This window comes from Poecilia latipinna, unplaced genomic scaffold, assembly GCF_001443285.1.
Source record: "Poecilia latipinna isolate Pla-1442-1.1 unplaced genomic scaffold, P_latipinna-1.0 Scaffold195, whole genome shotgun sequence".
NCBI lineage: Eukaryota > Metazoa > Chordata > Actinopteri > Cyprinodontiformes > Poeciliidae > Poecilia > Poecilia latipinna.
Window position 1 is genome coordinate 413,308 of NW_015112811.1, and position 20,837 is coordinate 434,144.

Sequence of the window (20,837 nt, forward strand, 5' to 3'; positions counted from 1 at the left end):
CCCCGAAGCCCCAGCTCCCCCCAACTTACCCCCAATTAGTCTGTCTCCTCCGTGTTTTCTCGTGTCACTCACTGACTGCTATTTTTACAACAAAGTCCGTGCTGCTCCACTTGTGGCACATGTGCGAACTGCGATAACATGACCCAGATAACGTTATAGCAGGCTAGTGTTCTTTGCAGATTGTTGCAAAGTGAATCAGGTCAAATCCAGCCCCATGGTAAGAATCAGTGCAAGTGGTTGTGCATTTGCTTTAAACATATAAGAAGCGCATCTTTAGCAGTATAAATAATTCATTTTGTTTTTCTTTTTCTAAGCCACACTGAAAATGAATTCAAAGTTATTATAGGAGATGGTGCCAGATTTTAACTACGTGGCTCACTTGGAGCATCTTGACCTAATAACAGGTTCAAGAAAATACACTACAGTGTACCAAAGACATGTTCCAGATGGTTCTATAGCATTTTGTATCTTGTTTGTTACATAAATCTTTATATAGAAATAAATTATAGATGCACTCATTGTTGATTTTATGGCCAGTTTCTTGTCTGTTTTCTCTCTTTTTTTGCACAGTTTAAGATGTAAAAAATGAACAATAGCAGGACAAAGTTCAGATTTACTGTTGGGTTTAATTGTTGTTTGACTTTAACTTAGACTTGGAGCATATTGTCATTCAACTGCACTTAAAAATGTACAAATTAAGCAAAATGTCATTGCACCACTCTAATGAACGACATAAAAACAATTACTGAATGATTTATTCACGCCTCATTGTAGAAATTTGCAAGAAGGCAATGCCACGTTTTTATAGACAGAGCAGGTGGTGTTACACAGCTCCGCAGTGAAACACAATTTTCAAAAACGTAGACAAAATGAGAGGACAGTGAAACTCTCTTTAGTGTCTTATGTTGGAGTTGAGCATAATTAGCAGGATTATCACAGTTTGTGAAGTTGGCATTGGTTGACAGATAAAACTGGAGTCACCAAATGGAAAACGATCGTCCATACAGAATACAGTTTTCTTTCTAGAAGTTTCTTATTCCATTTGTGGTGTTTCTGCATTCGTTGTAAACATTTTGTTCATACCGAGTCCTCTTCCCTCGGTAACAACGTCCTCACAGAGTGGCTCAATTAGAGCACAGTCTGTTAGACTTTAGGCGTTTTGCGTCTACTGATTAGAAAAAGACGGCGCTTTTAGCTTTCATCCGGCCGATCTCCGATCATGTGTAAAATCATCCAGTTCCAGACGGCGACCAATTTCATTGTGCGTCTCTGAAAATTACACTCATGAATGTTTATATTTTCCGCGTGGCTGCAGGGTGGCTCCATTAACCGACGAACAATTTTCTCTTGGTCTGAGAAAATTTATTTATTTATTTATTTATTTATTTATTTATTAACTAAATTACTGGGTATAAAACAAGCAAGGAGAATCTCTGATCCGATGTCCAAGTCAGATTGTGAGCGAATATAAATACTGTGATAACTGACAAGCTTATGAAACAAAAAATAAAAATCTCAGATTAAAATATGTTGAATGATAATATTGGCTTATTAAAGTAGAGTCGATCACTTCTGTAGAGGTGATGCCATCTGTGATCATATCATCATTCATCTGGGAATAATCAGTACAGAACGGACCGGGCGGTGCCGGCCTCCAGGGCCGGCGAGAAAATACAATACAGTACTGAGATTACACACAAAGCTTCCCTGAAGCATCTCCTGTATGAAAAATGTTAAAAACTATAGTTCATTAAAATAAATAAATAAGAGTGCACTTATGAGCTGTCAGTTTATTAACTTTTGTAGAATCTTTTCTGACATGAGGGGGGAAAAAAGTGCAAAATTTGAAAAAGGATTACTGTGGCCTTCACTTATATTGCTGGAATGTTGTTTCGCTGGCTGCGTTTCTATTACAAATTTGCGAAAATATTTATGTTCTCCTAATGTAAAAAAAAAAACAAATTAAGTTTGCTAATGCAGTTTTGCGAAATAAATCTAATTTGATATGACTGAAAAACAACCTCGTCCTAGCAAAAAGATTCATCGAAAAACACAAGGTTGTGTTTATTTTTCAAAATTGACTTGTTTCCATTAAGCAAATTTATTTTTGTAATTTCAATTTGTACAATTTCATGGCTAACGGAAACACAGCTAGTGTTTTACTTTTGAAACGGATATTTATGGGATGGATGTATATCTTTATTTTAAATAAGCTTAGACAATGTAAGTAACTGAGTGCAGTAATAACACCAACATCTCAGAGATTTACAATCTTTTAATGTGATCAAGTTCACCACAGGTGTGCTGTTATCCTGGCCTCACGCTGACTGACCATAAAAACCTAATAAACATGTTAAATACAACCTGTTTTCACCTCCTGATTGAATCCTGCTGAGCTCCCCAATAAAACCTGCATTATTTAAAAGAACTTTGGTCTGGAGCTGGACTCTAAAGACTAATCTCTTAATGTCTGTTTAGTTGAGCTCCGCTCTGAATTTGGTCTTAAATTGATTCGTGCAGGAGACTTGATTAATAAAATATGATTTCTCATTGGAAAAAAACTGAAACTATTTAAAGGAGGAAGGTGGGGAGGGATTTATGGAAAGCCGCACATGAGCCTCTTTGTAGGAGACTGGTTGGATAAATTGCTCTTGCAAAGAAGACTCTTATGTGTGGCTTCTTTATGTCCTTACCCCCCCCCCCCGCCCCCACTGGCTTTTCTAGAGCTTAAATGTGTGGGAAGCCCCAAAGGAGAGGCAGCACAGCCAGAAGGCAAACCGTCACCCACACCCCATCCCGGGGGATATGTCCAATTAAACAACTTTTTGCTGCCTTGATCTGACATTTCAGCAGTGCCCTCCATATAACTCTGGCAGTCACAAGCCAGAAGCCAGTTACAGTCAATGGAGCGGTCGATTCAGACCTGCTATTATCTGGACAGGGGATAGAGGAGGGAACAGGTCTGTATTGAGCTGCCTCTCGCTGCCACTGGGACTAATCCACAGAATGGAAAAGCCGATGGCTGACTGACAACACCCCTCAGCTCTTGTGCCCACCTACCTCTTTCTCTCTCGCTGCTTACTCGGCTCTCCATCCTTCCTTCCTTCCTTCTTTTTTTTAAAATGTTTTTCTTGTTGCATCATATCACCCCAGCTCACTGGTTTCCCAAAAGAAGACGGTTCAAAAGCGTTCATTCCTTCTGGAATGAATAAAAAAAAAAATGTTACATAGAGTTCACAAGGTTTTACTATTAAACATCTAAAAAGTGTGGTGCGCTTTTATGTTGAGAAACCCGGTTTCAGTAGTTTGTAGAACCACTTTTTGCTGCCTTTTGAGTTGGGTTGGGAAATACAGACTCCAGGTTTTATCACAATATTTTGTGGTACTATTGTGATAACAGCAGTGACTATTTATTACTTGTTTCTTTGGTAACTGTAGAGTTGTGATTGGAGCAATGCTAGCCCTGAAAACACAAATGTCACTCTCGAAAAGCATTCCCATTTATAACACTTCTTCAGGAGACCAGACACATAAAATAAAGTTAATGATACTCTCATTGAACAAAGTAGAGGAAAATAGTAACAAAATAACAATCCTGACATTACGTACGGTTTTGGAAGGTCTCAAACATCATTAACTGGAATTTATTGTGCCAACGATAAATCAAAGTTCTTATAAGAAACTTATCATGATAAATGATGCGATAAATGCCCTCTTAATTTTGCGGTTTGTCTCTACCAAGTCTGGACATCTAGAGACTAAATTATTTTTAGTCCAGGCTTTGGTTGGGTTAGGGTTCTAACAGGTACACATACATCAGCTTTGATTTAAATCTTCTATGAAATGAACGTGTTGAGTTTCATCTGCCCAGTCTCAATGATTTTTTTGGGTTTTATTTAGGGATATCAGATCAAAAGACAAAAGACTACAAATGCACATCACGTATTTTAGGTTTATTTGTAAAGAGTGTTGACAATTATCGTTGTCCTTCCAGTTCACACACATTGTGTCAGTCAGTCACAAAACGTTGAGGCCATCTGAGCGCCTCGTTCCTGTGGAGTTCCTCAAGGCTCAGTTTTCAGGCCTCTCCTTTTTTCATTGTATCTTCTTTATTTTAGAAAAATCCTTGCATTATTTCTACTGCTATGCAAATTACTGTTTGATGTATCTCCATATAAAACCCATTTGCCATTTATCTCTCCCTAAAGTGCCTTGACGCATCAAAGCTCGGATGGCCGTGAATTTTCCGAGCTTTAATGAAACGAAAACAGAGGCAAACACTCCTCCTCCAAACCTCGGTGATCTGTAGCCGAGTGTTAAGCAACAGGTTCTTTTTAAACGTACTTTATAAATAAAATTGTTATGGATTTGGTTAATTTTGGGAGCACAACTCGTTCAAATGTCAAAACCTCCAATATTTTTATTTTTATTTTCCACAATACTCGAATAGTTTTCAAGGAGGAATTTGGAAATAGAAATGCTCTGCTGCACAGAGAAGGTCAAGCTTTTTTTTATTTTTCACCCCTAAACCGAACCTGCTGCTTTGTCAGCCGTAGCCTCTGCACATAACGCAAAGTCTTTCTTCTCTTATCATCTCCCCGCTTTTCCTTTCTTCTCCCGACCATTTTTCTCTCAGGCGTTGTTCAATGAAAGGCATGTCAAGCTCACAGGTTGCATCAAACGGAACACGGTGGAAATTTTAATTGTTTTCTTTATCGGGGCGCAAGAGTGTAGGAGAAAGACGGGTGGGTGGGGGGGAGGGATGTAGAGAGTGCGGCTGCAGATCCATGGGAAAATCATACTTCAAAGGCTGCAGTGGTTGTTCAGTCAGCACTACGTGTGAAGTTGCTGGAGCAAGCCGGTCGGGCAGCGGCGCGATCCATTCAGTCAGCAAATCTAACCTTATTGTCAGTAGATGATGCTTGTGTGTTTTTATCACGTCAAAGCGCAGAAGACCGACTTCAAGAGGTTGGGGTAATATGATTCGCTGCTCAAGTTGAAGTCAGATTCCCTCTGAGAGAGAACCTTCATGAAAAAGGCAGATAAAAGAACATCCTGTCCTATCGCACCCTTTCGCATCTCCTGCCACCCCAACCCCAATCCTTCACATCACATGAATCCCGTCTTTTGAGAACCTCCCCCAGTCACAAGTCGCCCCACTCTCACCTTAGAACAAGGCTAGCTGCATCTCCCTTCACGGCTTTCCCTTCTGCTCCTTGCAGGGAATGGCTTCGTCAGCGCGTTCCAAGGGGGAGCACAAGCAGAGGGTCTTCTTGACCGTCTCGTTCGGCGGGATCAAGATTTACTGCGAAAGATCAGGGGTGAGTAGCGCGTCAACACGGAGGCTGCGAGGACGCGGCCAGCTGCCGCCAGCATGAGGACGTCCAGAGGGCACGGCTCACTTCACAACAGCTGCCTCCCTGGGCCGCCATCTTAGACGACTGACCGGCTGAAACGCCGTTACGTCTCGGTCTGCGCATTGACCAAAACGTTAAATATTCTCCCAATCACAATTCAAATCAAGCACTCTCGAGTTACTGAGAAGGCAGTTTGACATTTGGTTTATTAAACATTAAAGCTCTTGATGACAAGTTGGTGCGTATTGTGGAGAAGAAGTTGAGGATGACTGTGACTCAATGGAAAGAGCCATCGTCTTGCAGTCGGAAAGTCCATTTAGCTAAGCCTCCTCTTTTTATTCCAGCCCCATAGTACGGTGCGTCGGTACCACTGTCACTGACTTAGACCCTCAGCATGACACGACCGTCACCATGTCAACAGCTGACACAAACTTCTTAGGCTTGAAAGCCTCACTTTGGCCAAACAACTCAACCTTTATCTCGCTTAGCCATTAATTTTTTCCATAAGAGAGTTGGCTCGTCTGTGTAGATGTGACATTTAGATTGGTGTTCCAGTAGATGACAGACTTAAGTTCCTGGGGTTTTTTTTACACATGATGACCAGTTTCCTTTCATCTCAGCTTGACAACGTAGATGAGACTTTGATGCAGTTGGGTGTTTTCTCAGGACTTGGACACCAAATGCACATTTAAGCTGGTTTTTGAATGGATGACCCAGACAAACTTTAATTGACCTTCTCCAGAGTTAAACCCTTGTTGAAGATGTTTAAAAGCCAGGTTCTTGCCAGAAGCAACAAATTTAGATGAGCTGTGCTATTCCTGCCCAGAAGGGGAGTCATTCAGCCATAATTGTACCAGGATGTTTTTCATTTCTGCTAAAATATTTATCTTGGTATTGGTGAGAGTATATATTTGAACACACAGGGTTTCTGCGGGCTTCACCAACTCAAATTTAAGACTTTTTAAGACCGCGATGACATAGCAGTCTTAAGACCTCTATGTACAAAAGACAATAAATTGGCGATAAATTTGCACCTATCTATGACAGATTTAAAAAAGCTAGCTAGCTTACCAGCTACTTACTGGTAGCCTCACTCACCTCGATACACAGAACATGTGTGGGGGCGACTCAAACTTAAGCATGACAAAAAAATATTACACTAGTATATATTATATAATATTAAAGTAGTGCATATATATATATATATTATTTCTGCCATGACAAAATTTAAGACCTGTGATTAATGCATTTTAGGCCAACTTGCATGCATTTAAATGAATTTAAGACATTTTAAGACCTTCAAGTTAAAATTCATGAATACTTTTATGATCCCAAAGGGAAACTACATTGCTTTAAATGCATGAATTTCAGAGTTTTAAGGTTGAGTAGACACCCTGTCATTATTTCCACCCGACAAATTCAACCTATTGCACCTTATTTTTGTTTTTATAAACCATTAAACTTATATGTTGTGTTATGACTGCCCTCTGTAAAAGATATGGTTCAAATACATCATTGAAAGGCCAAAATAATATGAAATTCTAGTCCATGAGGTGTGTATGTAAGCCTTGTATTGCATCTTTGTGTGATTAGCTTCTGCTGCAGGACCCCCTTGTAGATCCCTCACATTACGTCCAGTCATCTCCAGGCGGGTTTGGAGGATCGCCGTTTCATTACATGATGATCCAGGGACTCTGGTTTTTCCCCTCCGTCCCGTGGCGCAGCGCTGGCTAGATGGGCCCACTTGGCTCATCAGCGCTAACCGCTAATTAGCTCTCAGTTCCACCCCTTAATGATCATTGCTGCTAATGCTAATTACAACATAGCTCCACCTCAGCTATCTTTAGTGCTAAAATAATAATTGGGCAACAGTGATTGTCTTGCGGCTCCCACTCGACCACCCCAAGAAAAAAAGCCCTCTCCTCGAATTGTTCCTCTTTCCAGTCTGACTTTGTTTCTCCCGAAATGAGAAAAGAGCGTTTAGCTTCCCGCCACGACCCGAGAGCTCACCCTGTTCCGACAGCCTCATCTGTCGTTTCAGAAGCCGTGGCCCAACTTAATGCGCCACGTTGTATTTACTGATTACACGGCGGTAAGTAACCCTGCGCTTAATACGCCTCTGTGGGTTGCTTAGGTGGAAACGGGGAGAGGGGGATCACTGCGTTGTACAGTCAACAAGCATTTTGAGGGAAATGCTTTCAGTAAAGCCGACATGATTCTGTGGCATATGGAAGCGCACTTGTCGTATTAGTTTTGTATTTAACATTAATCTGGAGCATTACCGGCAACAGTCCCCCACGAAAAAAAAAAACCCGGGTAAACGTTGAAATGAAAGCTCCTCCCGGTGCTTAAGCTCATCCTGTCTAACAGAGCAGCAGCAGATGGGTGTGCCTTAGTGGCAGCTGAATTACTATCCTTTGTGTATGAAGGTGTTCTCTCTTTCTTTTTTTTTTATCTTTTCAGGATATCCTCTGCTCCCTCATTTAGCTATTTTGCATTTGATGTTTCACGGCAGCACAAACATTACGCAACCGGGTTATGCAACTCCGTTCCGCGCTGCAGAAGCTACAATATCACAAACACCGTAGCAGTACAGACTTGGAAGTTTCTTCCCTGCCAAATTGTTCGGCTGCACAACAGCATGCAAAGACGTTTTAAAGTGGGTCTGACCTACTTTGGATGGCAACAAAGAGCACAGCTCTGTGTCACGCTTTAAAAAGACAGAATACAAACCTCTTAACAGGAGAAGATGTCACCCGGGTTGATCGCCCCGCCTTCCTGTCATTCAGGTGCTTCTGCATCACCACTCAGTCCATGAGATCAGCTACATCGCCAAGGACACCAGGGACCACCGGGCCTTTGGGTACGTCTGCGGGAAGGAGGGCCACCACCGGTTTGTGGCCATCAAGACGGCGCAATCTGTAAGTTCTGGTGCCAAAACCGAAAAGTGAAAGTTTGCGTAGTTTGCATTGCAAACGTATAAAACAAAGCGCGGGTGAAAATATGCAGCTTTTATGGATTACGCCACATACGTGTGCGTGTTATATCAGGATCTCACAGACCAACTCAAGGTGGTGCGTGATTGTAAAGCGGAGGAAGACGTGGTTTTCAATGTTTTTTTTTTTTTTTTACAAATAAAGACCATCAGTCGGAGGATCATTGGATCATCAGTAGAAATATGTTTCTTGCATGGTCCTGAATAAAACAAGAAAACTTGAGTAATTCGTAACATTGGTGCATTTAACCAAGCAAAAGGTAAACGTTTGTATTTTATTTAGGTTTTACTTACTGTATTCTTTCAAGACGAGTTTCTCAGCTTTTAGGATTTTTTCACAAAGCCATCTTATAAATTCCATGCTTTCAGGCGGAGCCTCTGATCCTTGACCTGCGCGACCTCTTCACGCTGATTTATGACATCAAACAGCGGGAGGAGATGGAGAAGAAGGCTCAAAAGGACAAACACTGTGAGCAGGCCGTCTACCAGGTAAGGCTCCGATTTCCACTTTTCCTCCACATCGAGTTTCTACACATTATCCATATAATGCACAGGAAATCTACATATAATCAACTGATTTTTTTTCACTTTAATCATACGAGTGTTGATGCCTGTGGTTTAAGTAAATCACAGATATCCTGTGTAACTATGTTTGCTTACTGATAGACTTGGATTGTTTCTGGGGGGGTTATTTTAGCCTTTTTTTTTTAATGAAACTAAAAAACAAAATGTGTCCTCTTCCTCAACCGCAGACCATCCTCGAGGACGAAGTGGATGACCCGGTGTACCAGGTAGGTGAGCGGTCCAGAGCACTGGACTGCTTTTCTAGCTTCACTGGAATAAAACACACTGAACGTGGGGTGGGGGAAAAAAAAACTTTAATGTATTGTTTCTTTCTCCAGCCACTGATCTGCTTGAATTAATATTTCATAATATTGCACCATTCAGTAATACACAGTAGACCATCCTAGTGAACACTTATCTTCAACCATCCAACTCCCATTTTGCCAGTGCAGTGTTGTACAACCATATTTTCCGAGTGAATCTGTGTCAGTGTTTGGATTTTCCTCCAAAGACATGCCCCCCCTTCACTTCCCCAGACTGGATGTTATCCCGCCCCCCACTATTTTTGCCCTGTATTTATTTGGCTCAACATGACTTCCTTCTTTTTTTTGTTTCTATTTATTTATTTTTTTCTCTGTGTTTGCTCACACTGAATACAGACAACACTAACTCTTACTCTGAATGCTATGTTCAGTGGTTCGTCCAAACGCCCCACCTCTGGTCTTTGCTCTTGATGTGTGTTTTTACATGATGTCATTCCCATTTTTGGCTTTCGATTTTTGTTGATGCTGGTTGACAAAAAGTCTGACTGTGGACAGAACCGTTGGCATTTTGGGATATATGTTTTGTTAAAGATTTTCTTAAGAGGATTAAGTCCATTCCAGTAGGAAATCTGGAGCTGGATGAACGCTGCATTAAATTATTACTCAGAAGCTGGAATTTTCTGATTGTATTTTGGAAAGATTTGACGGCCTCTCCCAAATCTCTATCCCAAAATTCAATATGGCTGCCGTGTGCGTAAAATACAGCAATAAGTATACTGACAAAATTACCTTTTTGCATTTTGGTAAATTATTCTGGAACACATTATTGTACACCATCAGCTTCTGAATGTGCAATTATAATGTTTGAATCACAAAAATGCAATTTTACGTTTTCTTCATTTAATTTAATTAAATTTTAGTTTATTTAATCAAGGACAGCACAGTAAACAATGTTACATGACAAAAACTATCAACCGTTGTTTTGTACGAAGGTTTTTACTAGCCACATGCTAATTTGCAAACCCAGCCCTTGGTTGGACCATTTAAAAAAAACAACAAAATTATAAATTCCCAACAAACAGAACATTACAGTAGGTTAGCCACCTGTTAGCGCAAAGATGCTATTTTGTTTGCAGCTCATTTCATCTACAGTACTTGAAAAAATAATTTCAACTTATTTAGAGAAATAAATTGGACATATTAATTGCATAAAAATCGATATTTATAAAAAAAAAAAAAAGTAGCTTCTCATATCTTAGCTAAAGCGCTACCCAAATTCAATCTTCTGAGGCAAGCAGATTAGTCACCTTTTAGCGCAAAGTTGCTAGCTCTTTCGTGAGGTAAAGCTATCCCTACATGTTTCAGCTACAGTATTTGAAAAGGATTACATTCTTCTTTTTTGAGGAATAAATTTAAGATGGTAGTTATATAAAAAAAAATCAATAATTAGAAAAAAAGTAGCTCCTCCCATCTTTCCCAAATCGCTGCTACACACGTAGCTTGTGATGGCTTCATCCATCTGTTACCAATATCTCCCAAAATGTCAAACAAATTTCTTCTTTTCATTTCATTTTTACATCAATTTCAGTGGATTTACAGCTGTGACATATTTTTAGACAAAAAATCTGAAGCAATTTCTACACTGGAAGTGGAGTTTGACCCTGCTGAGGTGGAAGGCTAACCTTCAGCTAAGACCTCCACATTGCCTTGAACTACTGCCTGACCTGTTATACTTGTGCTCTTTCCTCTTCCCACCTCACTTTTTTTTTCTTTTCTTTTCTCCCTTCCTCTTTCCCATGCCCCATTTTTCACACTCTTCCTTCCCCTGATCTCGTTCCCCTCCACCCTCCTCCACTCAACACCATCCCCGCTCCCTTGTGCTTTCACTTATTCTGCTCATGTCTCCACACCTCTCTCTCGTTTTTATATGCCATCTTCTCCTCCTTTTCTCACTCTTTCTCACTCTCTGTCTCTGTCCTTCCCTTTCATTATTTTCTGCATCTCTATGCCTTGCCCACTGATTCTGTTCTGTAGTACATAGTGTTTGAGGCTGGACACGAACCCCTCCGTGGCCCCCAGTCAGAGGAGAGCGTTTATCAGGTACAAAGACAAGTTTTGCCCCACTTTTCTTTTTCCTCCCTCTTCATTCCTTATAAATAAAAAGATAGCAGTATTTATGGTATGGCTCTGACCTGAAGGAAGCTCCAGTGTGTTGACTGTTTTTGGAGAAAGGCTTTTTTTTTTTTTGTTTGTTTTATATGAATTTTAGTAAAAAAAAAATTAAAAATAAAAAAAAGATAAGAATTGAGCAGTAGACTCCAGTGACACTCAGGAAGGTGACGCCTTAGATCTCATGATTTCACAAGATTGAGTAAGACAGAAAGTTTAAATAAGATCAAATACTTGAAAGCTTTTAGTGCCATTAAAAAGGCAACTTCCTCTTTGGAGATCTCGTCTGTTTTTGCTTTTTTTTTTTTTTTGTCATTTCAAATCATCCAGAAAAAAATTAAATCAGACAGGGATAACCTAAACACAAAAGGCAGTTTTCAAATGCTGATTTAATTTATTAAGGGGGTGGGGGGGACGTTATCCAAACCACTCTGGATACTCATCAGTGCCAGATCTGTAGGATAAAGAAATGACTTTAATTGAACCAGATTGACAACATGAAGCAGGAAGTTTGAGTAGACCTCAAAAAGCAGCAGAGATAAGAAGCAAATTTGTTGACATCTGTCATTTCAAATTTCATTTAAATGACTGGAGAGGCTTACAACGCCATTTCTACAGCTTTTGAATCTCCACTGAACCACAGAGAGCGCCAACAACCACACACTGAGAAAACATGAAGCAGTAGAGAAACTTCCTATGAGTTCTCAGATGTACCTTAACAACAAAACTTTCTGAAAGGTGCTCGTCCCGTTACATCTGACGTTTTTCAGAAAAAAACTCATCTTACTTACCAACAAGCTGGTGGCAGTGTGATGATCTGAAGCTGTTATGGTTGTTAAAGACCTGGAGTACGACCTCCTGCAGAAGGACGGTGATCCACATCACACCACTGAGTAAACTACTGAATGACAAAATTTTTTTAAAAAAGTCCAGTCAAATTCGAATTCAAGTTCTATTGAAATGTTTTGACGCGACTTTGAAAACGCTGTTCAGGCTAAAAAATAACGTGTTACTATTGGGGCCATGCTAAGAAAATAAAACTAAAACAAGTAACAAATGACGAGAATAAAGTCATAACAAGAGAATAAAGCTGTGCGAAAATAAAGTAGAAATAATACGAGAATAAATTTGTAGCATTAAGATGTAATATTATGACTTTATTCTCATATGAGTTAATTCTTGTAATTTTATTTATTTTTTTATTAATGTGGCCCTAATACTCCATTGTACAAAAACCCACAAATGTGGCTGAATTAAAAGAAAATCTCCCAAGAAAAGAGGGTCCAGTTCCTCCACAGCAGCCTTAAAGACTCCTTCTCGGTTTATATAATGTCAAGTTTTTACGTTCAGGGTGCAAACACTTTTCCCAAATGCCATGTTGGTTTGGATAACTTTTTCCCATATTAAACGAAAGCTCCATGTTCTTGTGTTTATGTTATTGTTGTCTGATACTTAAATGTGCTGATCAAAACATTTTTAACTGTGACAAAAAAAAAAAAAAAACGCAAAAATTAAAGAAACTTGCTTTGGGGCAAACGCGCGCTCTATGCCAAATTGCACCTAAAGCAGTTTACAAAGTGTGGAGGTGAGCTGTTCACCCACTGCCTACGTACACTAAGGTCTTCTTCAACAGCCAACACCATGACCTTTTGATTTTGGACCACTTGAAGGACAAGATAGAACTCCAGGGACGCGTGGAGCGGCTTAACACCAGCCTCCACCCACCCCGTCTCCCAGTCTCCCTTTTCCTCCTCCTGTTTCTGCCTCTCCAAAGATGAAAGTTGCAGATGGAGAAAGAGAGAGATTAATCACTTGCCATGCCATTTGATCTCAGAGTGAAACAAGATCAATAGACTTCGGGGGAACATAACTGAAAGCTAACCAGTTGAGGTAGCAGATGAAGAGGCAAGCAGCGGGGTTAAGAACCAGCAGATATCTTGGATAGCTGTGAGGAAAAAAAAGAGAAACGCCAGAGCCAAGGCATTTTCATATCATCAAATGAGACAGCGCAGATGGCTGTCGAATAACAATAGGCTTTCTTTATACACATTGAACCTCCTTCAAGCTTTGTTTGCAATCGATATCGATTTAAGCAGAATTGATCTGGCGGCGCAACTGTACAATTTGCATAATCCTGCACTGCTAAAAGATAAGTGCATCTAAATTATTAACCTGGATGGAAATTGATTGAGTTAACTTTTTTTTCTACTTTAATAGACATGTTTTCTTTTTTTTGTTTTCTTTTTCTTTTTTTTTTGTTTGCACACTCCTGTGTTGAATTACTTAGCTAGCGAAGAAAAAGTAAAAGGTGTTGATCTGTTGACTTCCATATCAATCGACATCCGATCTAACGCAGGTCCCAACCAGTCAGCAGAAGGAAGGGATCTATGACGTTCCCAAACGCCATTTCATGACTGTAGGTGTTTTCATTCTTATTATTTACTTTTTTTATGTTTTTTTTTCTTACTTTACTGCTTACAAACCTCTCTTTAGGACCCTCGCGAAGGGAGTTCCTTAAGCCACAACTGGCCCAATTTGTTCAGCTTCATCAAAGGTTGCAAAAGTATTCACACCCCTTGAACTATGTCACATTTTGTCACATAACGGCTAAAAACCTCAATGCATTTTACTGGGAATTAATTCGCTGGGCCGAAGTAGTGCATAATGGTGAATGGGAAGGAAAGTAGCAGGAAGCTGGTCAGAGCTGAAGACAACTGGAGCTAAACATCACAATCCCGAATGAAAACTTTTTAGAAATTGCTAAAGACCTGAGAGATTCTCCTTTTAGCAGAACATCGTCCCTAAACGTCCAGCCAAAGTTACAATGCAGTGGTTTTGCTCAAGGGTCCCTTCATAGTGGTGGTTGTAAACTATTAGCACAACCGATAAAGAAACCAGTTGTTTTTAAAATATGGATGCAAAAGGATGACTGGTTTTAATAGTTTTCTGTTTTGAACCCGTTTTGTTTCAGAAGTTCAATAGGCTGTAATAATTTATTTGAATTGTAACTATATTTTATAGGTAAAAGTTGGTCAAAAATGGTCTTCAAAGGTTGCCGAACTCTGCTTTAGATCAAACCATATTTACATGTTTTAATGTCCTAGCCATAGTCCAAACTTCTGTGACTTGAAAACTGATGTCTACGGACACCCTTCACCCTGATTGAATAATCGTGACGTCATCTGCGTAGAACATGATGCAAACTTGTCATTTGGCACTACTTTTTATTGGCTGTGATGGACCGAGTTAAAAAACAGAAGGAGTCACAGGATATTAAGTAGAAAAATAGGGTTTTTTATTTTAACCCAAAGATTATAAATGACAAGATAAACTGAGCTCATAAAAGAGGTCAAAGAAACAAAACTGAACTCAGGCAAAAAGTGTAAACAAACTGGCTGCACAAACAAACATAACTGACCTAACAAAGAAATGACACACAGGGGTTTATATACTGGCTGATCAGACCAATTAAGACACAATAGGGATAACTAAACAGAATACAATTACAAATAACACAAACAACTAACAGTACAGCTAAGTTTGGCTAAACTAAAACCCAAAAAAATGAAAATCAAAAATATTAAAGTTTAAATACTACTATTTACTTAAATACAAAACTTATCTAAATAAAGAAATTACAAATTTTCCCTGCCAGCAGGAACTAGTGGTGCAGTCCAATTAGCACCTATGCCTGCTGAGCCCTGGACCCCATCTCCTGTCTGGCCACTCCAAGGCAGGCAAGCACCGGCAAAAGAAAACAAAGTTAATCTTAAGCAAGCAAATAATACTTTAAAGTTGATATAAATACACATGTTAACTAAATGTGCGCGCTAACATAAAGAACAAATGTATCCAAATCAACTAATAAATATTTTACTTAAACTAAAGTGTTGTGTTTGAATGAAAAAATAAACTGCATAAAAGGGTTACCGACTTCAGAGTGTGGCCATGGATTTGGCCATCACATTGGCCCATCATGTAAAAGGCATACAAGTACAGGGAGGTTTATGTCTGCAATGTGACACCTGACAATGTTCTTGGGGTGTGGTACTGCTGCAGTGTGGTAAAGCAGAGAATTGGCTCAAAAAGACAACAGAAAAACAATGTTCTCTTTTCTTTTTGTCATGATAATGAGACTGGTGGTACCGCAGAATCTTGAAGACTCGAAAGCAGCAAATTGGTCAACCGAAGTCATCTGTAATTACACAGAACATTAGACGGGCCAGCTTTGTGTACAAAATCCAATCTTGTGCAGAATTAGATGCGTATCATAACCAGATGCTAGAGATATAAAAAAACCCCAAACAAAACAGATCAGTTTGCCGGTCCCGTCGGACTGGAACGCCGGGTTGGTTCCGCGCCGTGGAATGGCTGCGTTTCTCTTCCTCAGAGGGTGGAAATGAGAGGTTTGTAGGCGGTGGAGAGCGGGGGTGGGGGGACTATTGAGTTGAGTTGCATGTTGTGTTGTTACATTTACATTTACAATCAAGGCACCTGTTAAGAAGAAAAAAACCTGCTCCTTATTCAGAGAATTTGTGTGACGATAGAAAACTTGAGATTTCTCCCCCTGCTTTTAATCAAACCGAAGCCGGGTTCATCTCAACTCTCTACCATGCAATGATAATCCTGTTTCATCTCTAAAAAGAAACATTTATTCAACCCCCACTTTTACCCAACATTCACCAAAAAAAAAAACCTCGTGTCACTTGTGTGTTTTGTAGCCCAGCGTATCGGACAGATAAACTGTCTCAGCCCAGTTGCTATCTCACCTAAACAGCCCATGCCGGTTTAGGCAGCAGCGCTTCCATATCTCTAAGTGTTACTGCTTGTCTGTTCATTCAGTTGGAGCTTTTTGAGAGCCTCGAGCTCCTCCGATGTGTGTCAGCTCCCTCGGGGGGGAAAGACCTCTGTGTACAATGTTTGCTTCTTTCATTTTTCTTTTTTTTTTCTCCTTCCTTTTCCAAATTCTGACTCATTCTGTGCCCCTCGATGGTTATCGGCGTGCCGTGCAAACTGTGTGTCACCCCTTTATGTCCGCAGCCTGTGAGAGGAGGACATAAACGCCACGTTGGCGGCGGCGTCACTGGCCGCCGCTGCCGTCCCCGTTTTCGTTTGTTTGTTCTTTTTGGTTTGACCCTGTGAGTTTAGCTGTAGCATGCAAGTCTGCGTTTTGTGTGGATTTCCACGTTTTTACACTCAATCACTGTCTGCTTGGGCATGGCTGCAACCATTCCATGCAACTTTTTCCACTTCATGTTTACAACGTTTCACCTAAAGGGTTGTGAAAATGATTTTGCTCCCCTATGAATTCTTCTGATTTTACTTTTATTTGTCACATTTAAATCTTTCAGATCGTAAAATAGTAAGACGGTGGACGCCTGAGACTTGTTCGATTTTAGGGACCACAGCCAAGGACTCCCTTTAAGAACACTTATGACTTACTATTTAATAATTCAAACAACCAATATAACTTAATAAGTGTTCAGATGCACAGTAGAAACCAACTAATCATTGTCATAGAAGCTAATCTACAGTCTTTCCTATTTCTGCTCTTGGGAGTTCAACCAATCAGCGCTAAGGAAAATAATCGGTGCTCCTGGGTTGGCGACTTTACAGATGCTCACCAATTACTTATCAAGTACCATTGCACCCAAGTATTTTACCTTCCATAGCTGCATTTTCTTTCGATTGTTAGATTTACTCTATGGAATTGGGATTGCATTCTACCAACAAAAATTGAGTTAACACTGGACCACGAACAGGCGGGAGTTCACTGTATCTAAGAAAGATAACCTGAGTAAATACCAAAGTTGTCAAATGTTGATAATAAAGGGAAAAGCTACGCAAACCCACTTGGCCCTTTGTGAAAATAGTTTTTGCCTGTTAACCCTGGTATCGTCATCACTTTTACATCGCTGCAAGAAATGTCGATTCTGACAGTATCTTGAACAAATTTAAGTCCAGACTTTGATCTTTTGTTATACTCTATTTTTTTTATTTTTTATTTTTTAGTTATTTAGAGATGGTCTCACTGTTGTGCTACATAAACCAAGTCTGCTTGAGTTTAAAAGTTTAAAAGCTGGCTGGACAATTGGAGCTTGAAGATTTCCTGGTGAAGCAGAGTTTGTGGTTTTATGAATTAAGTCAACCAGGTCCTGAAATGGTAAAACAGCTCAGACATAAACATTACCACCACTGGCCTTTTTGTGAAAATAGGAGAGGGGAATTCTCCTATTTTTTTTCCCAATTTCTTTGTTATTGTTGAACAATGAGCTTTTTGTAATTTTGGTCGGCCAGCTGCTCGACTGCGAAGGTTCGATTCTCTTCCCTGTTCTCTATATTTGTAGATAAACGTTCTTACGGTGGTTCACTTGATTCCCAAAGATTTAGGAACAGCTTTGTAATGGTTTCTAAACTGATGGATTGCACTGGTTTTGTTTCTCATGTTGCTGTTAAGTCTGTACATTTTTCGCCTCCTTCGTGTCGTCAGATTGATTCTATTGGAGGGTTTATTGGTCTGGTGGTATTCAGGCCTGGTTCGGAGAGGCATTTTCCCAAGACGAATGATATCAACATTTGAAAATATTGTTTTGTGTTTACTCAGGTAATCTCTGATGAGATTAAAAAAAACCTTTTTAAGTGTGACAAAAAGGCAAAACAGATGAAATCTGTGCAGGGGATGAAGACTTTTCCCCAGCGCTGTCAGTAGTGTGAGTAGACCTCAGAGGGGGAGTAGAGGAGGGGGCTTCAGTCTGCGTACAGGGCGAGGTGGTCCCATGGTCTCGGTCTGGTGGTTTCAGGAGCGTCTCCCATTATTGGTTGAATTAAAACTCGCCCCCTCTCGTGTGTGTCTGTGTGTGTGTATATCTCCTCCTGGAGCAAAAATCAGCATGATAAAGCGGCCCGGGCTCTCACCGGGGCCTCTCATGATTGGCAGACATAAAAATATCTAATCAGAGTCTGTTTTATGGAACCCAATAGCCTTTTATCAACTCAATTATAGCGAAGCATGAAAGATTCATTTTAGATCCATTAACTGATAATGAAATGAGGGGGATAGTTGTTTCTTGCCGTCCGCAGCACAAAGCGTCTTTATGAATAGATTTTTACTGCCCACACCTACCCAACCATGCAACCACCGGCGGCCCATGTGAGAAATAAAACGGTCATGACTCTGGAGTTTTTCAGGTTCTGATGTATCACCAGACTTTTCCCTCTTTTTTTTTTCTACCCCTCTCTCTGCCTCATCGTACGGTCCGACTCTTAGAACATCAACCACTTTGATCTTTTCGGCGACATGTCCACCCCTCCCTCGGTGAGTACCTCCGGCAAAAGTTAAAAAAAAATCACGCTTTCATGTCAGCGGAACCGATACGAGTTCTGTCAGGGCGCTGGTGGCAATCGGAATCGCTCTGATCTGATGGCAGAAACGCTCGCAGATGGAGCTCGGTGTGACTTTTAGGTGACTTTGATAGAGGTGACATGCGTGTCCTTCCAGATGCCCCCGTCACCTGCCAACACGCTGGACCCGAACCGGAGCAGCCGCCAGCAGCAGCACACCCCCACCGAGCTGTACGCCCCCTTCAGCCCGACCTCCGTGCCGTCAGGTAGACGACCACGCTTCCTGTCTCACTTCTGATTCAAATTGGGAACACGACGAGCTCTGTCGTTTCTATCACTCTCCTTTGAGTGGAAGCAGCATTTGACAAATTGAATCAAAAAGTCAGAGAAAATTAGCTGTAGGCACGTTTGATATTAACAAAAGCATGCATGATATTCAACGCTTCCACATCACTTTGAAATGGCTAGACCACAAATGTGTTTTATTGAGTTTATATGAACTAGGTAGGGAAAATAAATATTTTATTGCCTAAAATGCAACAACAGAGCATTCCTCTGGTGCATGCTTGATAATTTATGGATTCACTGATTAATTCTAACAATTATGCACTGATTAATAACTAGACAGCAAAAGGTGTTTAATAAGAGATTTTGTGTTTTAGAGTTTGAACGGAGTGAAGCTGAAGCTTTGCCTTTTGAGGAGTCTGAACGTACTTACAGAGGATCTTAAATGCAAATTCTGCATTTTCTGTACAGTTTACAATTTTGTTTCTCTTCTTGGTGGCCATTTAACCACCATGATGCTGGCACCAGAGTAGGGATTGTGTGGCGCATTTTATGTATAGATAGTTGGTTGGATAGATAACTTGTCCTTATTTCAAAATTGATTTGTGGTAGAATATCAATACAGGCGTATCTCAGACACAAAATAACATACAGGCCAACTAGGCATTCCTTCAGATACATATCAGATATATATGTAGTGTATCTGTAGTAGCTTAAAAGCTTGTGGAACCAATAGGAACTTTTATCTGTTTTTAGTAGGAAGAGGCAGACAGTACAGTCGTCCAGGTGAAAAGGTTTTTGTCAATCATAATTGTGTTTTCCTTGTTAAGCACAAGCTCCTTGTAAATACTGTCCACTGCTCTAAAGTTACCTTTTGGTTTACTACCACGTTTGGTAGTAAACCATGGAACAACTGATCATAGTTGTTCCATGATCAGATTCTCTCAGCTCCTGTAGTCGTAGGTTGGTCCTCTTGGTTTCTACTCGGTGTCCTTCTCTCGCCATTGAGCTGTTGATTGGTTGAACTCCTCCTTCAGATGCTAAAAGCTCGACGATGTTTGCCTCCTCCAGGTTATATGACCATGGGGCCGGTCCAAGCGGCTCAGTGGGCCCAGCAGCCATTTCATGGCCAGGCTCAGACTTTGGCCTTCCCCGTTCAGGGCCCCCTCCAGGTGGCCCAGGTCCTCCCCGGCGGTCAGCCCATCATCCTGAGCCAGGCCAACATTTTCCCCACCACCCAGCAGCAGTGGGCGGCCATGGCAGCATATATGCCGGCCCAGACGGTGGGAGTCGGGGGCCATGCCATACCAGCTGCCATGCTCCAAGGCCTGGTCCCCATTACCACCGTGTGCCCCCAAGCGTGCGACCTGTCGGCGCCCTCCTCGGCCATCACCAGCCCCCAGCACATGGCCGACCCCGCCCTGATTCAGAGGCAGCTCAGCCTGGGGAAGGAAGGACTGGGCGTGGACTTGGACGCGGGCGAGGGCCCGTCCACAGCGGGACCCGGCGTGGTGTCCGGAGGGGCGAGCAGGTGCGGAACCCCTGGCCTCATGGGTGTGCCTGACACGCTGGTCTGCAGTCAGCTGCTGCCTCCTCAGGCAGCAGCCAATCAGGAGGAAGAAGGTAGCTGCAGCGACCTTGATCTGTCCAGGATGACTTTGAGCCCAGGAACGTCCACCTCGCCATCAACCGAATCACGTAAGTGTGTCTGAGTGCACTTTATTCAAGCAATTTCTATCAATCAATCAATCGTGTTTATTTGTACAGCATATTTCAGCAACAGGGCAGTTCAAAGTGCTTTACATCATAAAAACATAAAAAAATAAAACGGCATAAAATCATCAATTGAGAAACCAGTGACAT

General features: G+C 41.0%; 1 protein-coding gene across 7 annotated transcripts in view; it reads left to right on the plus strand.

Moving 5' to 3' along the window:
• dab1b (DAB adaptor protein 1b) overlaps window positions 1-20,837 on the plus strand; it is a 63,010-nt gene that overhangs the window by 37,245 nt on the left and 4,928 nt on the right. For 5 of the 7 annotated variants that reach the window (XM_015030906.1, XM_015030902.1, XM_015030904.1 and 2 more), the window contains 9 exons: window positions 5,223-5,321; window positions 8,147-8,278; window positions 8,722-8,841; window positions 9,105-9,143; window positions 11,214-11,279; window positions 13,705-13,764; window positions 18,616-18,663; window positions 18,847-18,955; window positions 20,046-20,672. In XM_015030906.1, coding sequence (XP_014886392.1) covers window positions 5,223-5,321; window positions 8,147-8,278; window positions 8,722-8,841; window positions 9,105-9,143; window positions 11,214-11,279; window positions 13,705-13,764; window positions 18,616-18,663; window positions 18,847-18,955; window positions 20,046-20,672 — 1,300 coding nt within the window. Of the gene's footprint in view, window positions 1-5,222; window positions 5,322-8,146; window positions 8,279-8,721; window positions 8,842-9,104; window positions 9,144-11,213; window positions 11,280-13,704; window positions 13,765-18,615; window positions 18,664-18,846; window positions 18,956-20,045; window positions 20,687-20,837 lie in introns of those variants that run through there. The other 2 variants (XM_015030907.1, XM_015030901.1) reach the window with 2 other exon arrangements.